Consider the following 22,961-nt stretch of genomic DNA (forward strand, 5'->3'; position numbering starts at 1 on the left):
CTGCTTCAATTCTTGCCCACTACAGTAAATCCTCTGCACTGCAGGCAGGGTGATCCATTAAAATTGCAAAAGTTTCTATTCACTGCTGTGTCTGTGTGTGGCACATTGCAGGTGCACAATAAATATGTGTGAAATGAATGAATGACATTAATTGACCCTTAAAAACCTCAGGTTGTAGGAAATGGCTAGGATATAGAGGAAGCTGCTTCTTTATGCTAAACAACTGGCACACACTTTATGAGGCTGGTTGACTTTAGGACTCCTTGCAACCTTTTAGCCCTCACCTAACCAGGGGTATTTGTCAGTGTTACTGCTTACTTTGCTTACTTTGCCTGACTGATTTGAGTCAAACTTGAAAACTTGAGTTTTCTTAGTTGTGATAATGCTTAAACTAATCTGATGTCAAAAACTGCTCCAATAAAGATTAGCTAAAGTCTTCAGTCATGAAAACGTAACTGTTCATAAATGATTTGGTCCCTTTCAAATCAGGTCACTACTGGTTTGTCAGAATAAGAAAGAAAAATTTTTATACACCATAGCAAATTTTAAGACAAAGATGTTTTTAACATTTTTTAGATTATCATGCTGATCCTGCTTAAAGAAAGAAAAGATGAATAAAACACTAAATGACAAAAAAAAATCATCCCTTATCAATTTATATAATTATAAAGAAAAATTAAAAAAGAAAACTACCTTGAACTGAGAAAGTAATTCATCTCCTACAGTTAAAGGTCCTGGTTCATTTTCATGAGTTTCAGCCCTCTTCAAGATTTCATCTATATCCATTTCCTAAAATAAGAAAGAAATCTTTATTTTAAATATGCTTTATGTTTTAAAATAAATATACTTTACATTTATAGCTTAAAAAATGACACATTTTGAGACAAGTTTGTTTTTGTTTGTTTTACCTGGGGCTCTTGTTCTTCTCCCTCGGGCTCCTTAAAAAGTTCCTCAGCACCAAACTTTAAAATGGCTGATAACTCTTCTTTATTGAAAGGAGTAGAACTAAAATCAGGACAAACAAAAATACTTAACACTAACAGTCACAAATTTAACATTTACATAGCACTTCTATGAGTTATTGACATAGTCACCTTTACAACAGTTAATATGACATAGATAAGTGAAGCATTACTAGTATACTTATTTTAAAACTAAAGAACTTGAAGCTTAGGGTTTTCCCCCAAGATTACAAAACTAGAGTGGTGAAACCATGTACTGAATGTATGCCATTGACTAGAAATTAGCTCAGTGCTTTAAAAAATAACACTAAATATAGTACTTCAATGACCTGTTTACACTATGTAACATTTCAGAAAAATGAGTATAGTATGATTCTAAAAGGACTTTTTTTTTTAAGTAAAGTAACTACCTTGAGGGAGCAGAACCCGTGTGTAATACTGTCTTCCCAGTTGTGTCCATTCGTTGAATCACAAGATGATCTAAAACCATCTTCTTTTTGGCCCTTTCAAGAATATCCTCTTCAACTGATCCCTTTGTAACTAGACGATAAATGTTCACCTGTAAAGATAAACACGATGAAACTTAAAGTGCAGTAAAAAGGATTCGTTTTGCTAATGTTAAATGCCCAAATATCGGTACACAGACTGATGTTCATCTGACGTAAAATTTTCACTGGTCAAAAGCAATATGAAAATTAAAAAATATAAAACTAAGTTTCTTCAGTTTAAAGACTGAGAGTATGTCCTTCCTTCTTACATTTTGGTTAATAGACTTTATTTGCTTCATTTTCTTTTTATAAAGGAATGACAGTAATTTTTAAATTATCTTTTAGCTGGGAAGGAGGGGGAATGGTAATAAACTTATGACAACCTTATACCAGTTCCCTTAATTCTGATTAATGTTTCATCATTCCAATAATCCAAAATTCCACAAATCACCTGCCAAGTTAATGATGAAGCCCTGCCATTAAAAAAAAAGAAAAAGTTTTCCAAAATAGACAAAAATTGATGTGTAGTAATTCTGCCCTACTTCTCAAAGTCAGTGGTTCTATATCAAACAATACCACCATATAGGGATATTATGAAAATTTATGGAAACATTTTTAGTTTTCAGTGATTAGGTGGGCTTACCAGCATTTAGAGCATAGGGACCTGGGATACCAGGCATTCTTCATTAAACTGGACATTTTGGCTCAATGAAAAATTATCCTGTGCCTTTTGAGTCTTCCAAATGATTTTTAAAAACCGTTCTAAATTATCATGAGTCTAAATTATAACTGTTTTAATATAAACATGAAGCGTTTTTACAAAGTTACAATACACACTAATTTTTTCAGGATTGGAACTACTGTATAAATCAGTAGATAACTGGATATTGTATTATTTGCATCTTTATCAAAAGTTATTTCTAAACATTTATAGTATTGGGTCACCAATAAAACTCATCTGTATTAGTAACCTACAACTACTCAGTTTGTAGTTGCTGCATGCAAATATTTAAAAGGAGGTCTTAGACTCCTTTGATCAGATTTAGAACCAACTACTACTAAAATAGCAAGTACATGAAGCACAGGAATCTTATATGTCACCAATAATGAAATAGTAAAGAATTTATCTCATTAATAATAAAAATATATTTCATATATATAACTATGTTTAAAAATTTTTGTTAACACAATGGTAAGAAATCTGTATTGCATTATTTTGTGATCTTACTTAGGTATTCATCCCAGAGTTCTACCACACAGCTTTCTATAGTATCTTGTCTTACTGGTTCTTTTCCTAATATGTATCCTCTATTTTCTATCCTGTATTAGAAAATGTGGTAGCCAAGGTCTTTAAGTAGTATAAGTGGAATGTTTAGTCTAGCCATGTGTTGAGGATTTCAATATAGGAGGTATCTTGTTCAGTGCAATTAATCACTTTTCTCCATCTCATTCATAATACAGGAATATGCTGTCTTTTCACATATACATTAGGCCCAGCTCACCTGTGAGAATATCCTATTTCCTCACTTTCTCATCTTTGACAGTCTATAATTTGTCTTGGCATGTTGTTATCCCTACTTCAAGTTTCCCTCTCTTTTATAAGAATTATATGAGTAAAACATTTTTTTCCTTTTATATTATGGATTTATTTTTCAGTAGAAAATATGAATGTTTACAAGTAAATAAAACGTGCCTTTTTGTGCTACTTGCTCATATCTCCTACTTTGAAGAAGTCTGAGAACACTACTGTAGATGGAGGTAAATGAATTAAAAGTACAAGGACCAAGACATCAAAAGGATGACAGATGGTTTTTCTCAAGGGCTATTACAACTGTGCCAGACAGTTGTACAAAACTTATGAGAATGGCTTTTTTGCATGGAGAATCTTGTGAGCACATGGATAAAACACAGCCTAACAAAAAGGAAGCAATGTACTAAGCAAAACTCTTTCAATAGTTAAAATAAGTATATGAAGACATTTTAAAGTTTATATACTGAATGAAGAACATTGTATTCTATAGCTGTAAACTGAATTATGATCAAAAGAGAGTGCACGATCTTATTTAGGCATAGTTTTCTCAGTTCTGTCAGAATTTCCAGGTGATTCTGGTAAATCTGAGTTCCTCAGTACGCTATCTGTTCAATAGCAATATGACTGTTCCAACAATCTTACCAGAAGGATAAACCAAAATCACTTCTAAACACTGATCATAAAAAAGATTCTAAAAGAGTAAAATAGGGCTTCCCTGATGGTGCTAGAATCCACCTGCCACCGCAGGGGAAATGGGTTCAATCGCTGGTCCGGGAAGATCCCACATGCCACGGAGCAACTAAGACCGTGCATCACAACTACCGAGCCTGTGCTCTAGAGCCTGCGAGCCACAACTACTGAAGCCCGTGTGCCTAGAGCCTGTGCTCCGCAGCAAGAGAAGCCACCGCAATGAGAGGCCCGCGCACCGCAATGAAGTGTAGCCCCCACTTGCCACAACTAGAGAAAGCCTGTGTGCAGCAACGAAGACCCAACACAGCCAAAAGTAAATAAATAAAATAAATTTATTTTTTAAAAACTTTAAAAAAATAAAAATAAAAGAGTAAAATAAGGAGAATAAAAGAATACCTGTTTCTTTTGCCCAATTCGATGAGCTCTAGCCTGTGCCTGAAGATCATTTTGTGGATTCCAATCAGAATCAAATATAACAACAGTGTCAGCTGAGGCTAAGTTAATTCCTAAACCTCCAGCTCTTGTGGAAAGCAAAAAGCAGAAATCCTGTAAGGAATTACAAATAGGCACAATTTTAAATTTTTCTAAACTGGGACTGTGAATAATCAATGTGAGAATTTTACAATTGAATTTCTGAATTTAAAAAGTATTTTACCAATAAAACTGAAAGGTAGTTTTAAAAATTACTAATAAAATATATAAACATCTAGCAAAACCAATCAACAAGACTCCAAAATACAAATATATATATGGGAATAATAAACAATTCATAAAGAATTCTAAATCAAAGTGGGCTAATTTATTTTGAAGCAAATCTAACTGTCCTATATTGTAATAGTATTGATACAAAAGGGTAAAATTCCTCAGATTTAACACAGAATACTGATTTAAAAAGCTCACTTCAAATCGAAACTGGCTATCACCAATAAAAAACTACAAGTTATGTATGACTAAAATAATGACTAAAACAATTTATTTACAATTTTGAAAGCATTCATACCTCTGATCCTTCAGCATTAAAATGATCTAGAGCTTGTTTCCTCAGCTCTCCTTTTATTGATCCATCTAATCTCTGGAATAAAACATTAAAATACTGCATTGTAACAGAATCAAAACTTTAAAAAGGAATTAAAATCAATTATGAAATTAAGTATGAAAATGCAGCATCGCTTTTGCTAACACTAGAAGGTACTTATAGGTAGGAAAGCAACGCCCAGGAATTCTGTCTCCAGAATCTGTGCTCTTAACCACTGGAACTACTTTCGCTAAGAGTAAATAATAGCACTGGCTGTCATTTTACCTGAGACCCACCGTAAGAATACATTTTACATGTGAATGAAGTATACAGCTATATGCCCAAAGCAAGTTTCATGACACAATGTACTGTGATATACCCTCATTATTTTATGATTAAAAAAAAAAAAGTTGGTACAACCCATTAAACTGATTCCCAGATCCATTAATGGGTTACAGCCCACAGTTTAAAAAACAGTCCAGTGTGGTTATGGACCAACACATTGACGTCGCCTGAGAACTTAGAAATGCAAATTACTGAGACCCATTTCAGACCTACTGAATCAAAAACTGTGAGTGAGGGATCCAACAAAAGCCCTCTGTTTTAAAGTATGAGAATCACTGATTTGGGGCACCATGGCTCTAGATGAATAGCCCACATTTGAGTATACTGAGTATTCACGGGTGCCTTGGGCAAGTAATTTGCCTTTTTCTCCTTGTAAGTTTCCTTCTCACTAAATGGACAGAGGAAGTAGTGTACTTCCTTCATACAGAGGATTCAGTTAGAGAACATAGTAAAACACTTAGCACAGTGTCTGACATATTGAGTGTTTACTAAATATTACCTAAACAAGAATGTCCAAAATCAAAAAAGTTTTTAAAGTATTATGTTTCTTTTTCACTAAAAATTACAATTAGTAAAACCTTTCACTCTTTCTACTTTTTCCCCTAAATGACTACATGTATCTCAATCAAGTTTATATCACCCAACACCTGCTCTTCATAGCACTTACCAGAGTTGTAACATTACATTTGTAATTACCTACTTAATGGCTATCTCCCACACCAGATTGTAAACTCCAACAGAGCAGGGATTATGTGTATTGAGGTTCATCATTATAATTCTACTTCTATTTTACTGCCTGTACTAAATATACATCATTTATTAGCTGTATATGCTATGTGTTCGCTATGTTCCAGGTACTGTTCATAAAATTGCTCTAAGGACTAAAGTAAAGTGCTAAGACTGACTCTAATATTAAACACTCATTCATATTAGCTGTAATTATATTGAATGAATTTCAAAATAAATATTGAATAGACGGAATGTAAGCCCATTTTGGTCTTTGGTATATTTTCTAAAGTCATGTAAGTTTTACTCAGCAAACTATGCATTAGAATAACTATGAGCTCATAATCTTCAGAATCTGCAACAGTCCTGGCAACATTCACAAGAACTGCTCTCTCTTATCCTTCCTAACACTAAAGCCTAATACATAAGGCTGCCCCTTAGGATTTGAACACAGGAGAGGAATACAAACTTAAAAGAAAGACTGCTTTGCTATAAGGTCAAGAAGAAAAAAAAAAAGAATGACAAAAATTTTTTTAACAGATCTATTTTCTTAAACAGAGTATGATTTATATAAAATCTATTCTTCATTTACAAAAGAATTTCAAAGGTAATTTTGTAGAACACGCCCAGGAATTAGATGAAATTTAAATCAACCAAAAAGACAAAATGAAATGCTTACTTGAAAGGGGAATTGACGATACTTCAAATATTCTGCAAGTATATCTAACATCCGCACCATTTGAGAAAAAATAAGAACTCTATTGCCTCGCTCTCTTAGGCGAATTAACAGTTTGTCAAGAAGAATTAATTTTCCGCTACTACGGATTAAGTGCTATAAGGAAACAATAAATTACAACTGTTATGACGCGTTAAAAGAACTATATCAAATGAAATAAATGCCCAACAACACCTGTTTCTTTAATTATTTTAAATTGAGATTTTAAATTTTCATAATGTTGGAAAGTTTATTTCAGTTTTTGAAATTTTCTAGAAGCTTTATCAATTTGCTCTATGACTTAAGCTAAATTTTCCTTGCCATTTAGCACCTAGGTTTTTGCTGTATTTTCTGGAGACAAAAAACCAAAAGCACTGTTTCACTCTATTTGCCAGTTATTACACCATTTCTCCAAAAATCTTAGCTGAAAAACAATACACTGAAAGAAGCAACAACTAAGTAATCAAAGGTCTTGAAAGAGTGCGAAAATGTATTCTAATTTATATGTATAAGTCACTGATAGCACTTCAAAGCACTACTATGGCTGGATGACAATTGTGCCTTCTTCACACTCTTCATTTGTCTTCCAGAAGTGATAGGAAATGTAAGATCTAAGGTCCAGATGCCCTTCTTAAGACTACCATTTGCCATGTCACGAATTCAGCACAATCACTATTAGTGAATTTTTTCCACAATGAAAAATACACTAAGGGGTTTTTGCTGGATAAAGTGCGACAGTCCATGGTTAGAGAGATCTGTTTTTAGAAAAATGATCAAAATGATTAAATGGATAAATTATAATTTTAAAATCTTTTTATAAAGACTAAAAAATAAGCAGCACCATTATTTAAATATACCATTAACCAAAGAGAACTTCTAGCCAATATATTAAAGCACTGTGCCATTTTCAGTTAAAACTGAAATAAACCTTTCTAGAATTTTGCTTTACCACAAAGTTATAAAATTTTTAAATTCTTACTTGTAAGGCCTCCTGTTTATTATAGAATTCATTATTATCTGGTGGTTTAATGAGGTAGCAATGGTTACAACATTTCTTTAGCTCCATCATAATATTCAAAAAGCCTGAGGTACTGCCCTTGGAACCTTTGCTGAGGGCTTTGTAATTCCTAGTTAATATCCATCTGTTTAGAAAAATGATTATGAAAATGATGTAGCAGAACAATTATCAGGATGAATTCTAAAACCATAAAAAATCAATTAAGTACCAAAGCAAAACTGCACCATTAAGAAGTTCAACTGCATATACAATGGACCAAACTCTGTTCACAAGACTACTGAACCTCATTCATAAGACTCATGAGAACACATAACTTCTTATCCGAACCATTAACTATACAAAGTAAAGGCTTAACATAACATAGTGAATATAGTATATTAATCCCTTACCCCAAAAATTTATTTTTAAAATGGTCAACTGTATTATCTATCTTAACCTTCCTACAAATTTCACTACACTGGGTACCTAATACGTCATGAGGATATCTGGTTTAGCCCCACTGCCTTCTCTAAATTATAGTTACACAATACACATGCGACTTAGAGAAAAATTGTAAGTGATTACTTTATTACTGCAAATTATACATAACATTTCCTCTCACCATGATCTAACTTGACTAATATCTTTTATTTTCTTCCTTTTTACAAAGTTAGTCTTCGAAGGGACTTTAAACAATTATATCTGATTTGCCTCAAAATGACAGGAAATAGGGGAAGTGGGGGTGGCTAGAGATAAAATAAGACTGGCTATGAGCTGAAAACCAAGCTGAGTGATGGAGTTTAATATATTACCCTATTCTGCATATGTTTGAAATTTTCCATAATAAAAATGTGAAATTTATATAATAAGTGTATTTTTTAAGTGGATGACACAGATTTGTCATAAAATATGTTTCTGAGAATTCAAATGCATGTAGCAGTGCATTTTATGCAATTAAATGTTTAAACAGATATTAGGACACATATTTCTTTTTGATTCTTTGAAGTGTTACTATATAGATCCAACGTACATAATTTATACAAAATATGATTATTAACATTCTTCGAAAAGCAGGGGAAGCCTAAAATTTTGTTCTAAGTTTGTTTTTCTGGCTTCTACTTCTATCTGTCAATTATATAATCATCATAATTACGTAATAATGCCTTGGTATCATGGCAATCCTAACACTTAAAAAGAAACCCTCCATAATGTAACAGTACGAAATAGAGAAAAACAATTAATGATGTGTTATAAGATGAATTATTTAGTCTTATGTCACCCATGATCTTGGACATGCCATTAAATCTCTCTGCCTCAATCAATATTCCAATGAATAAACCCATTCTAAAATTCAAGAATTGTTACTGCTCTAAGACCCAAATGGGGCTGGGGGGCACCTGGATGAGAAAAGGACAGGGATTATATACAATTAAATGTTCAGAACATGTGCTCTGTTTACAGCTTACTTGTAATATTGTTTCTGTAAAGCACTCATTTCCATTCTTAAAATCTGTTCAACCTTGGCAGGAAGAGATTTTTCCACATCTTTCTTAACCCTGCGTAACAGAAATGGCTCAAGCTCCTTGTGGAGGCTTGCATAACCATATTCTCTGCCTTTGCCATGTTCTTCTTCAAAATCTTCCCAGGAAGAAAACCTTAAAAATTTAAGCAAATGGAAGAATCACTAAAAGAAGTCAAATTGCATTTGAGATTTTTCAGGATAGTCAGATGTAAACAAAGTACAGATTTTTAGAAAAAAAAAAATTAGCTAAAATGAATCACTTCTAATAACTATCTTTCCAAGAAATCTATTGTATATCTATATAGAGGTAAAATATAAGGAGTTGTTTTATAAATAATTTTTGACTTTCCTTGAGTTAAATAAAGGTGAAATATTTTCAAATACGGGAGTAATTATCAGTAAAATATTTCTCAAAGAAAGTTCTGAATCTATTCAAAGAAAATATGTATGTGAACTTGGACGAGTTGTTTACCCTTACTTATTCTGGTTTCCCTCATTTAGAAAATGGAATTTTCTAAGAGCACCTTGTTACTGTTGTTACTGCTACTGTTAAGTACTAAGAATGATACCATTTCCATTTTTTAAGCAAGGTATATTTTGAACCCAGGCAAAATCAACTGTTGTAATTTATGTGGCTCAAGCTTATTTACAAAATTGGAAAATTAAAGTATTATTTCAAACATGAAATATTCCATCCCATTTCCATTTCTTTTCTTCTTAATAATCCCTGGTCCAATGTTTGGGACAATAAAACCTCCTTCTGACCTTATTACCTACACTAATTATTTTCCTGCTAAACTTAGCATACAAAACTAACAGTAACATTGTATATCTCAATTTATCTTACTTTTCTGGCATAATGAAATGTAGCAAAGACCAGAGCTCTTTGAGGGAGTTTTGCAGAGGAGTTCCAGTGATAAGGAGACGGTGATTGGACTTAAAATCTATTAAAGTTTTATACAGAAGAGAATCATCATTCTTTAATCGATGTGCTTCATCTACACCTATAAATGCCCAATTTAGGCCTCCAAGGAATGCCTTAAAATGAACAGAAAAACATAGTTAATATTTCGAGAGAAACATTAAAATGGGGCAAATTTAAAAACAAACCTATATCTAATATTCAGATAAAAATTATGTATTATTCTAAGATTTATTGGAATCTTCAAATCAAGTAACTCAACATGTAAAATAAAGTTCCTTCCATGACTAACTGAGCCATTAGAAAAACAAAGTATAATATAATAAAATGAAAGTTTTTTTTACCAGCTTACATATTGAAAATAAAACTATAGTATCATTTAAAAATTTTACAGAAGATTTTTAAGCCTAAGCCCAGTAGAAACCTCTATTAATGTTAATTTGGAGAAAATATATTTGGAACAGTGTCTTACTCCAAGTGTAGTTATAATTTACTGTATAATTTTTATGAATTGTGTATCTCCAATAATATAAACGTGGGTCTCTGACTTAAAACAGAGACAAACCTGATTCTGCTACTTAATAGTTGCATGACCTTAGGCAAGTTCATTAACTTCCTTGAGAACTGACTTTTCTTCACAATAGGGACAGCAATATATTATAAAATAATTATGAAGAATTAAATAATAGGTATAAAGCATTTACCCAGTGGTAGCATAATCCTGTTAAGTATCTTCCTCCTCTTTAAAGACTTCACAAATCAACAGACACTACACCAAACTAGTTTCATATTCTTTGGCTTGTTTTCACAACACTTTAAAAATGTAAAAATCATTCTTACTTCAAGGATCATAAAAAAAATAAACAGATAAGCCAGATTTGACTCACAGGCTTTAATTTGCTGACCCTTGATTTAAGTTATCTTCTCATCCTATCCACAACATATGGTAAAGGAAAAACTGATGTATACCAAACAGAGAAACACAGATAATACACACCTTATCCTTCAATAAGATTTCATAAGTTGTTAACAGTATATTAAACTTTAACCGTTTGGTCTGGGGATGCATCCATTCATGAGTTCTTATCTATCAAGAAATTTCAAAGACAATTTTAAGACAAACAGTAAAAAAAAGTATACTGTTACTTGAATATCTAAAATAAAATCCATTCAAAATACACAAAAAACTATGTCTATATGTTTAGGTAATAAAATAATTTTAACTATTCTTTATATAGTCCAACAAGCTACATTGATCTTATCATAAATAAAATATAAATACTCCAGCATATCAAAACCTTCTATAAAAAAAGACACATTTTTAATATACACTTTTTACTGAAGGAAGTTCTCATTTGACGAAACACAAATGATTTTTTTTTTTTTTGAGGATGAAATATTATGTCTGGGGTTTGCTTCACAATAACTGGGGGGAAAGTACCATGTAGAGGTACAGATGAAACAAAACTGGCAGGAGTTAAAATTGTGAAGTTGGACCTATGCACATGGTAATTTATTATACTCTTCTGTAGGCTTTCATGTATATTTGAAACTTTCAATAAGGCAGGAAAAAATATATATAAAGTAACACTAAACCAAAAATTAATTTTTATTAAGCCAGTCAAACACGTATTGAATCTTACTGTGTGGCAAGCTTAATGCTAGAAACTAAGACTTTATAAAGACAAATCAAGATGTGTCCTCAAAGACAAGTTTGTCTAAATTTCTAAATTTGTGACGAACAACTTACCATGTTTCTGCTGTTGATGTCACCTAAATAAACCACAGCATTCATTTGAGAAGCCCATGTTTGAATCTCCCTTTGCCAGGAAGTGAGAGTGGAGAGTGGTACTACTAATAGAAAAGGTCCATATAATTGGTGTTCATGAAACAAATAGTTCAGAAATGAGATCGTCTGTATTGTTTTTCCAAGGCCCATTTCATCAGCGAGTATGCAACTATTTCCTCTACAAAGTTAAAACCAAAAATCATGTATGCAATAGATTCAAATTTACAAGAAACCTTTTTACATAATCCATGTACAAGTTTATATGAAGTTAAATAAGATGAATCTGATAGTATTATGTATAATATGCCACTTATATTAACTATAAATAATAAATGTCAAGACCATTATAATAGTGTAAGAGAAGAGTTTATCATTTTAGACCAGAAGCAGCTAAAAGATTAACAGCATTACCTATAATCAGATATGTAGACAAGAACACAACCCATCACAAGTGGTAGAGCCCAGATAAAACTACAGCTATGGTAGTTTTTTTAAAAAATTGCACCTCAGTCACCTCTATTGCCAAGAACAGAGTAGGGGACATAGGAGAGAGGAAAGAAAAATAGAGGCCTAAATGGATATTAGAAATAACTGGAAGAGAAATAGTCCAGAACTACTGTGAAACAGAATGTATACATATTCTGATTTCAATTTCAATAAAAATTTATTTAAATACTGCAACGATCAAAAGGTTCTTTCTTCTTAATATGTAGTAAGTACTGTTTATATAATTGGAAATTCAAAGACCTGCATATAAACACCAAAGGGTCTTATTCTTTACATTGGTAGAAATCTTTTCCAAACCCTGTATGTGTAAAATTTTTACCCTCTATAATACACAATTCAAAATATACTTACTTGACCCAAGAGTGAGCAAGCCAATTTAAACCATTCAGTTGATAATCTCTTAATTCTAATCCCTCATGTCCTCCAATATAGGATGGCTGCTTCTTCAGGGCTACAAATCTTGGCCTTTGTTTTAAAACCTTTAGTAGAAATAAATGTTAATATGAAGAATTCTTAAACATAAGAAATCATATTAAAAGCTGAAGATCTTTTATCTTTTACCATAAATTTTAAAATTTCATTTCAAATCATCAAGCCCAGAAATTCCATGACTCAAAATATATCTGAGGATTCAGTCAAAGAAGACTGTTTTCTATTACTGTAACAATGTAAAGTAAAATATTTTGCTCTCTTTTGTGAATAAAATGATAGATAAGTTCTTACTGAAATACTTGGGTCTCACATGTTTCACAAGCAAAAGCTATGTTAAACTCATTCATTTAACCATTGCTCCAGCACTGACCTAGAAATAAACCATAAAACTGGTTTAACTTCCCATTTGATTTCTGATTTCTAAATTACCATTATGAATTTAATTCCATCTTGTAATAAGAAAACAAATTCTAGTAGTACAGACCCCAAACTATTACTAATAGTAATTTTAAGTACAAAGATATTATATTAGGCAAGGTAGTCCTGGATACTTTCTTATGGGGACATCCCTCTTTTCCTACCATCACGGAAAATATTCACTACTTTTTAATAAATAAATAAATAAATAAATTTATTTATTTATTTATGGCTGCACTGGGCCTTCATTGCTGTGTGTGGGCTTTCTCTACTTGTGGCAAGCGGGGGCTACTCTTCATTGCGGTGCACGGGCTTCTCATTGTGGTGGCTTCTCTTGTTGTGGAGCGCGGGCTCTAGGCACACAGACTTCAGTAGTTGTGGCAGGTGGGCTCAGTAGTTGTGGCTCGCAGGCTCTAGAGCACAGGCTCAGTAGTTGTGGCGCATGGGCTTAGCTGCTCCGTGGCCTGTGGGATCTTCCTGGTCCAGGGCTCGAACCTGTGTCCCCTGCATTGGCAGGCGGATTCTTAACCACTGCGCCACCAGGGAAGTCCTTCACTACCTTTTAAATCAAGCATATACATCTAGTTTCCAAGGAATTTTCCCTTTTTGATCTCCCTAACCCACTCCCCACAACTACCACCACCAATTTATTATCTTTCTGATACAGATTCACTCAACAAGGCTAAAAGACAGTGCCACATGTAAGATGGAATAGCAATTACAGGAACATCATTTCCTGTAAGACCTACCATCCAAGCAGTTCTCTCCTTTAGCCTATGTGAAATCAGGATCCAACTCTCTATGTAGGCTTGTAATATTTATGATGCATAAATATATTTTCAATAATTAAAAATGGCAAACAATACTTACTTTGCAGTCTTTAAAAGGAGTAGTTTTTGACTGATTCCTGCTGAAATACTCATCTATGCACGCCTGAAACTTTTTGGAAATGAGAGCTCCATCTTCCCAGCTGCACTCTGAGTACGGAAGGCCCTGCCATTTGCAATAATAATCAGGATAGCCAGCAGCTGACTTTTGATTTGAATGAGCTGTGAGATAAATCAGGTATTTATTTTACTTTTTACACTGAATCTTATCCAAGGAATAATTTTTGGTTAAAAGCTATACAAGTAAAAATTAGCCATCTGATTTACAATGCTCTATTATTATTATTTTTATTTTTATTTTTTTTGTGGTATGCGGGCCTCTCACTGTTGTGGCCCCTCCCGTTGCGCAGGCTCAGCGGCCATGGCTCACGGGCCCAGCCACTCCGCGGCATGTGGGATCTTCCCGGACCGGGGCACGAACCCATGTCCCCTGCATTGGCAGGCGGACTCTCAACCACTGCACCACCAGGGAAGCCCCTATTATTACAGTAAGAGCAAGCTACTGTATTTGATGTGTAAGCAGTAAATTTAAGATTTTTTTCAGATGACTTCAAGCATGGAAAGATAAATGTTTAATTAGAATCATTTATTACTAACCAATTATTCGCTCCACTATTTGATACTGCTTATGGAGATCATCTGTAAGTTCTTGCTGGCAATTATAATATTCCACATCTTCTGGAGAAGCATTTTTCAACCTGAAAGATTATTAATCCAAGAACAGACTTAAAAATCTCCCCCAATAACCCATCCCCCAAACACCATCTGTAGCACAAAATCTCCCATTTTGCCACTCATCATGTGAATCAGTTTGAATAATGAAGAAACTGAAAAAGAAATAAAGTTAAGCATCATTAATTTTTAACTCTAATATAAAACATACCATCTTTTTGTTTCCTGATCTTTTTTCTTATAATTATCTAATTTTTTCATTCCTCTAACATTCTGCTGCTTAAGGGTTTCTTCTGTCTCCCAAGTATTGTGGATATGTGACCATCCTTTCCATTTAATTAAATACTGGATCTCGCCTGGTTCCTTGTTTTTTTCAAATCCTGCATTTGGGTCACCATCTGCTTCAACTGCATAGATGGTTGTAGTAGCACCAGTAGCTGGAAAAAAAAGCACAAGTACATTCCATATAATTCTGTTATAGAAGCATTTCAACTCAAAAATTCAAGAATATAAATAGAAAAATATATGCTCTTTTAAATAAAAAACAGGGTGTAAGAATTTATGGGAAATTATATTACACATTTATAAAAGAAACTCTGAATTCTAGAACAGAAAGATTATCTAATTTAATTCCCTCGGTTTTAAAATTAGAAAAAAAAGGTCAGAAGGACAGCAGCTCACATGAGATCATACAGCAATATATGATAACTGACGACTGAAACATTAATAATTGGAAATTAAAATAACTAAAAATCATCTTTGAAAACTACATTTCCAAAATCACTATGTGGAAAAGATATCTGCACCCCCATGTTCACTGTAGCATTACTTATAATAGCTAAGACACTTTGGAAAGAGCATAAGTGTCCCTTGACAAATAACTGGATTTAAAAAAACGTGATACATACATATACATATACATGTACATATACATGTACATATACATATATTATTACATATACATATATTACATATATACATATACATATATTACATATACATATATTAAGACATACATTTTAAGACATACATATATTAAGACATATTTTATATATACATATATTAAGACATATATTTTAATATATGTCTTAATATATTAAGACATATATTTTATGTCTTAAAAAAACTGAAAGGAAAAAAATGTACGTCAAGGTAATTAAAAAGTAACTTACATATTTGAGATAGAAGAAAGAAGTTTTAAACCAAACCATATGTCAAATTGAAAATACTTTAAAAACAACCATTTATTTAGGCATGGTAACAGAAAAACTCAAACGCACAGGTTAAAAATTCCCTAATATCCGCAACGTATGATGAGATCAAATGGCTACTTCCTGGGAAGAAAATATTCAGGCTAAGCAAAGTATATTTTATAGCAAATAAGAAAAAAATCCACCCTCTTGGCTTTCAAAGTTGAAAAACCTTCAAGAAATACTTTACTCTAATAAATATTACTGAAACAACCAAAAAATAAATGTTTTTTAAAAAAATACCTCCTTTTCTCCCAATCCGACAATCCATAAACCGTTCTATTGTTTCAAATTCCTCTTCCTCGGGTTGAGGAACATCCTCTCCACAGACTTCAAGTAGGTCATCAGAATCTGTTTTCATTTCTTCGTCTTCCTTATAGCTAATATTGACAGTTGCTTGTCGACGAGAGCTTCTTTTATCATTATCATAGTCTTCTTCATCCTCCTCCTCCTCCTCAGATGAATCAATCTGTCTCTTTTTTTGTCCAATAATCTTTTTTCCATTTTTTGACTTAGATCTAGTGAAGACCAGGGGAGAGAGGTGTTTTACAGAAATACTGGCATAAAAACAAGATTTGAGAAACTGTGAGAAAAAGAACGAATACCTTCCATAACCAACAATTTTCAGAATCAAACCAAGAACATACTATACTTACCTATTTTGAGGTTTTCTACTTCTAACTTTGTTTTTTGGCTCATAATCAGATTCTGTTTCATCACAACTACTTTTATCTCTTTCTTCTTCAGATTCTGAATCTGAACCAGACTGAGATGGAGATCCTGACCCAGACATCTGCCAATCTTCACTGTATGTAAAATATATAAAGGATGTTATTCATACTTATCATATTGCAAATTATGTCTGATAAGATATAAAAATAATCAGGCTAAATTACATTCCAGCTGATATCAAAAATATTGCTTTCACCATTATAAAAACATTCAAATGTCTATAGAATAAGGAAAATGTTATAAAATATTCTTCACAGATTTCTCCAACTCCATAGTTTTCTGTTAATTATTTAGTTATACCTCAATGAAAGGCAAATTAAGTGGATCTATTTTGATTATTAGTATAGATGAAAACACAGTATGCTAATTTGAAGAGTCACAGTGTTTAATTTTGAAAACCTTGTATAATTATTATACTTGCCATTTCAAAAAGAGATTCTAATCCCTTTAATTTTCTGGAGATTGTGACTTTTAAAAACATACTCTTCAAAAATGGTTTTTAAAATACAACACATTCATCAAGAAGCTTAAAATAAGGTATCAGAAAATGCAAAAACAAACAAAAAATTCCATCTTAACCAACATTCAATTATTACCTTAACTTTATTACTATTTTTAGTCTATTTAATTCCAATTAACATGTAAAGAAAAAAATACTGGATGCACTGTTAATATTCTGCTATAATATAAACTTCAAATGAAAGATACACATTAAGTTCTTACATATACACTACATCCTGTCTCACAGCTGCTGTGCTACTCCATTGCTCTGCATGGCTTGCATCAATTATGACTGTGTTAAGGGTTACAAAAGCAAGCACACATGATAAAATTTGGTTTATGATAAAAAACATAATAGAGAAGCTAATTTTTTTATCTTGAGATTTTTTTTCAGAGTTTGCACATTAGACAATAGCAACAGCCAGCATATATGAAAGTCTCCGTTTTACATTTTTATAATAAATATTATGATTTTTATATCCAACCAAATCTATCCATCATCCCAAATTACTTTTGTTTTAAAATATTCTTGCTTGCACCCATGCTAAGTTCAGAAATTACTAACTCAGTGGAAGAGTTACAGTTGATGAGACACAGTAGTTGAAAATACACTTAGTAAAACAGAAGACAGATATGAAGAAATCAGCCAGAATGTAGCATAGCAATAAAAGGATAAAAAACATGATACAGTAAGATTCATGGATAGGATGGATGATCCAACAAATATATACAATAGATATGATCCAGTAAGACAGATACAATATATATCTATTAACTGTAGTAACAGAGAAGATTTACAGAATGGGAAAGAGAAAATGCCTAGAGATACAATGACTGAATTTTCAGAAACTAGTTAAACTCATGAATCTTCACATTAAAGAAGCATGAAATAAAGTGCATAAAGTGGGATAAATAAATAACAAATCCAAAGCTGGATGCACCAAAGTGAAAGTGCAGAATACCCAAGACAAAGAGAAAAATAAGAGACAAGACAATGGAACAATGAGAAACAAGAGGAAAAAAACCTCAGACCATCTAAAATATCGGAACTGAGATCTGAGGTACTCTTAACACTTCCTGGGTCAAGATCTTTAAGAAATTACAGTGAGTTTCTAAATGAGCTCTACAGAAGAAGTAAATTTCATGTGCAGATAAATAGTAAGGATAGCTATTAACATCGGAATCACCTAAAATCTATCATCTGTTGGTCCCTACACTCCTATATAGGTTTCTCAAGTTATCAAGATTTTCTGATATTGTGACTAAGAAGATCTTTGAAGTTTAAAAATATATAGAGGAGAGGGGTTATAGGAGATAAACAAATGGCACAAAAAACTCAGGTTGTCACAGAAAGATAAAAGTTAAAAATTAATGGTTTAAATTAACCTAATAAAATGCCATGAACCAAGAAGTTCACTTTTGGCAACAATTGTTCATAAAGGAAGAAATACAAAATCATTAGGATTTTCTTGATATAAAAGTAATCAGTTGAACAAAACGGCATACTCTTTATGCTTTTTCCTTTTGACCTCACTCGATGAGTCATCAGAATCTTCACTGCTAGAAGAATCCTGTAGAGAAAAATATATAAAGTTAATGTTATTAATGATTAGAATTTAACCATAATACATTTTTATTACTTTTATTAACTTTTTATTACTTTACTACTTTTATTACTTTTTATTAACATTCACTTTAATAATAAAGGCTCTTTTTTCATGTTATGTTTATACCATTAATTAGCACATAAAGTAATTAATAACATTTTTATTGCAAATATGTAACAGCCAGTGAAATTAGGTAAACATCACAATGCCAGCATTCTGTATAAAATCTTATAATCTATTGGCTCTGGAGACTATTACTGTTGCCTAGTATGGCCTCAAAAAGGAATCCTAATTGTTGGTATGTCAAATTTTCATTTAATATTTTTCTTCCTCATCAGGCAGTTTTTGATATACAAATATCCCCCACTCTTTGAAAGTTCAATTTCTACCACTTCACTTTTACAAAAAACCTTCATTGGTACCTGTTTTCACTAACTGAAAAAAATCCAAAGAGAATTTTTACTTTTACAAAAACCGGCAAAAAAGCAAAAACAGCATTCAGCATTTGTTTTGCAGAGAGCTGTTATAGAGGCAGCAAGGATGCGGAGCAGCAAGAACAGCACCTCCAAGCTCCTTCCCTGGGAACTACACTCTGCATCTCAGCACTAGCTGCCATAATTCTGAACTGTGTCTGTGAGCATCTGTGCTTTATATCTCCGTTTATTCTGCACAACAGTTAGCAAGATGTGTCCTAAGGAAACAGCTTCTTTGCTTTACACCATTTGGATTAGGAAAGGAACACTCTACTTTCGGATAGTTGGGGAAACCTACAGTTCTTCCTGAATGTCTTTGTGCAAACATACCTGCATGTGTGCTCATGTGCACACAGGAACTACATTGTTTACAGTTGCAGCCTATTCTTTTAAAAACATGTTGAGAATTCTCTTATTAATGTTCTGTACAAATATGATCTAACAGTATGGTATTTCTTCATATATGTGAGTGCATACATGTGTGTGTTTGTGTATGTGTATTTTCCTAGTATTCATATTTAGTTTATTCTAGTTTTGCTGTGATGAGCAAATGCACACAAATTTCTGTTGTTTGTTTTAGAAACAAGAGGAAATTTGGATAAAAATATGTCTACATTTCAAGGCTATTGATACACATATTTAAATTTAGTTATTTTCCTATCCTTTTAAAACCCTTACTGTTTCTAGTAATTTCATAAATAGCTACCTAAATGATTACATATCATGTCTACTTTTCAGATAAGAGTTTTCACAATGAAAACTCACCTCTTCTGATCCACTATTAGATGAAGCTTGATGTTGCTGCTGCTGCTGCTTCTTGAGCATTGCAGATCTCTGAACAGCCAGAATACTAGGGCTAGATTTCCAAAACTATAATAGAAATATAAACAAGTAAAGAACAAAGTTTTGAGAAAACTGGAAAAAGGTTAATTTATTGAAAAGTTGTACCAACATTTTCACTGCCTCCAAATAATAAGACTATTTTTCTTACATTATACATAATACAATATTACTGCAATATAATTAAAATAAAATGCTGAGCTTTAGTTGTATATAAATAATTTATGGTGTTTTGAGTTTCACAGACAATCAATCAATATGTTCTTTGGTATTAAGATTATTATTTTCAAAAAAGATGTGATAATATACGACACCAGTGCTACTCAAAGTGCGGCTGCTATTTTTTTTAATTGGTGTGAGGTGAAGATGAAGAGCTTGAGTCAGAATGCAAATCAACTAAGCACAGTTTTAGTTCAACTGACTTTTTGTTTTTGTTTGTTTTTGGTAGCAAGACTTCCTGAATGAAGGAAGATGTATGTATATTCTGGCCCAAGCATCTTATCATGACTGGTATTGTAAGTAACACTACTGTACACTATTCTGAGGTATAGACAAGTTTTAGTAAATCTTGTAATAGCCTTTTTTAAACAGAATGGCCCTTAGCCGATTCTACCATGTATCTTCAAGGAAGCAGAGTTCTATTAAAGTCTCCTATTTGCAATAAAGTATCTCCTCTGAAGATCTTGAAAGTAGAGATCACACTGTAAGATTAACAAAAAGACCTCACAAAGCCTTACATTTTTATCCATGAGACAATGAATGTTTATGCAACAATTTCTGCCTCAAAAAGAGAAAGTTTTGTATGTGTTCATTTTTATATGTGTTACAAAGTTTTGTATAGTTACAAAGTTTTGTATGTGTTCATATAGTTACAGACTGCTTCTCTTCCAAGCCAATCAGTCCACAGATACTGAACCACAAGCTTGAGAATCACTTAAAGTGTATTTTAATATGTGAAATCAACATTTTCTAAAAGCTAGATTAAGAATGCTCTAAACTAAAGCTATAAATTTTCCCAAAGTAATACAAGAAATCTACCTTTCATTGGATAGTTTATTTATTACCTCAGCTCCATCAACTTTCGGTGGTTTTGCTTGAACTTTATTTTCTCGGGAATTGTCTGACTCAGACTCTGACTGACTGCCCGATTCAGATCCAGAGTCAGAGTCACTGCTACCTGACTGGCTACTGCTTCCATCACTACTGCTTCCAGAACTTGAACCAGATCCAGAGCCTGACGCTGACCCAGAATCATCATCCGACTGGCTACAATTAGAAAATAAACAGATTTCAAACAAAATTCATTAAAAAATTTAGTTTTTCTTAACTCAGCAAAAAGCCCCAAATCATTAAACCTTGTTTAGTTCATATGTCAACTGTCTATAACCAAACAAATAGAAAAGGAATTAATGTTAATCTCTGGTAATAACTGACATACTAGATAGATTTAGTACAGTTTGGGATAAAACACAAGCAATCAGATCACAATCTTCCTCCAAGATAATGAACAAAACCTACCAAGTACAGAATCCTGGGCTAGAAAGTTGGGAAAACAAAAAGTTTAAGCCGCAGTCCCTATCTTTCAAAGGCTATTTGATGTAGTAAACATAAAGAATGAATTCTGTGAAGAAAAGGTTAAATGTGTTAAAAATTCTCATAGCAAAAGGTAGAAAACAAATTAATTTACAGTTTCAACTTCTTTTCAGGTTTACATTTTATGTTCTATCATCTCAGGGGAATGTAAATTATTACCACTAAACTATGATAAAATACAATTTACTAAAAAATAAGATCAGTAATTGCTTCTCTGAGAAAATTATTGAATCTTTTATGGTTCCTTAGTAATAAATCTGAAATAGAAAATTCTCAAATCTTTCCTAGCCTCTATACACACACATGTGAAAGCAATTAATAGTTCAATGAGAATATCTCATTCTCCAGTACTTATTTTCAGTCCAAAGTAGTCTAGAGATGGTCTGTACTAAATAAATGATTGTATAAATTACTATTATCCAAAAGGCCATTTGTTCACTTGGTGTTTCCATTTGAATTGTTGAAAACCAGGGCATTAAATTTTTGAAATACATGGTAGACTCAGCTTTTGATGTAATTTCATCTGGCTTCATGAGAAACAACCAGTAATATAATATACACCAACACACAGCAAAACTCAAGCTTCATGTTCTCTTGCTGTAATTTTCAGAAATACCACCAGATGGAGGTATTACTCTAAGAAAATCCTGCAATATCAAAAAGTAATCCTTTCCTAAAAGTAATTTCTCCTTTTCGAGAGCGAGAAGTTTCTACATGGAAACACAGACATAAAAGTTTTCAAGAAGACTTTTGATTCCAAAAGTTAGATATAAATTAAAATGCTTAAGGTGTGAACAAACATATGCCTATTTTTAAAATCTGGGAATCTAGTGGAATATATGTTTTTCTACATTTCTGCCACAATTTCTACCCTCTAGACACCTGGTTCAAGAACAGCATAGTGTCTTAATTAAAGAACAAAAACAAAATTTACCATACTGTATTTTACTTGGATCCCTTGAAATTTCAACAAGAATATCAGAGAAGATATTTTTCCTGACACAATTTTAGTTTTCCTTTAACCCACTAGGCAAGAGACATTTTTCATTTATTCAATAAACCTTACTGAGAACTTTCATTCGTTAGGCACTGGGAAGACTGAGATGAGATAAAGTCCTTACCATTAAAAGAACTTCTAACCTGTTATGGAGAGACAGTCATGTCAACCAATAAATACCACACTGGGCATATTTAAGATAACTGAACTAGGAGTACGCACAACACTGAAGATACAAACAAGTCAGGTACAGTAATCGGGGAACATTTAAACAAAGTGAAGATGAACTAATCCCTTAGGAAAGAAGAATTAAGCAGAGGGGTATCATTTTAACTGCTTACAAGCTTCTTG

At 32.5% G+C, this 22,961-nt stretch overlaps 1 protein-coding gene across 6 annotated transcripts in view; it reads right to left on the reverse strand.

Annotated features, from left to right (window-relative positions):
• The window catches only part of CHD1 (chromodomain helicase DNA binding protein 1), a 74,672-nt gene that overhangs the window by 27,963 nt on the left and 23,748 nt on the right, over positions 1–22,961 (reverse strand). For all 6 annotated transcript variants that reach the window (XM_067731319.1, XM_067731317.1, XM_067731318.1 and 3 more), the window contains exons 3-22: positions 21,085–21,286; positions 19,946–20,050; positions 18,607–18,671; positions 16,524–16,673; positions 16,111–16,385; positions 14,829–15,054; positions 14,543–14,643; positions 13,929–14,107; positions 12,561–12,688; positions 11,664–11,880; positions 10,911–11,000; positions 9,839–10,029; positions 8,936–9,124; positions 7,452–7,614; positions 6,437–6,589; positions 4,672–4,743; positions 4,068–4,217; positions 1,373–1,521; positions 909–1,005; positions 694–789 (exon numbers count right to left, since the gene is read on the reverse strand). In XM_067731319.1, coding sequence (XP_067587420.1) covers positions 694–789; positions 909–1,005; positions 1,373–1,521; positions 4,068–4,217; positions 4,672–4,743; positions 6,437–6,589; positions 7,452–7,614; positions 8,936–9,124; positions 9,839–10,029; positions 10,911–11,000; positions 11,664–11,880; positions 12,561–12,688; positions 13,929–14,107; positions 14,543–14,643; positions 14,829–15,054; positions 16,111–16,385; positions 16,524–16,673; positions 18,607–18,671; positions 19,946–20,050; positions 21,085–21,286 — 2,998 coding nt within the window. The remainder of the gene's footprint in view (positions 1–693; positions 790–908; positions 1,006–1,372; positions 1,522–4,067; positions 4,218–4,671; positions 4,744–6,436; positions 6,590–7,451; positions 7,615–8,935; positions 9,125–9,838; positions 10,030–10,910; positions 11,001–11,663; positions 11,881–12,560; positions 12,689–13,928; positions 14,108–14,542; positions 14,644–14,828; positions 15,055–16,110; positions 16,386–16,523; positions 16,674–18,606; positions 18,672–19,945; positions 20,051–21,084; positions 21,287–22,961) is intronic.

Source organism: Pseudorca crassidens, chromosome 3, assembly GCF_039906515.1.
Source record: "Pseudorca crassidens isolate mPseCra1 chromosome 3, mPseCra1.hap1, whole genome shotgun sequence".
Lineage (NCBI taxonomy): Eukaryota > Metazoa > Chordata > Mammalia > Artiodactyla > Delphinidae > Pseudorca > Pseudorca crassidens.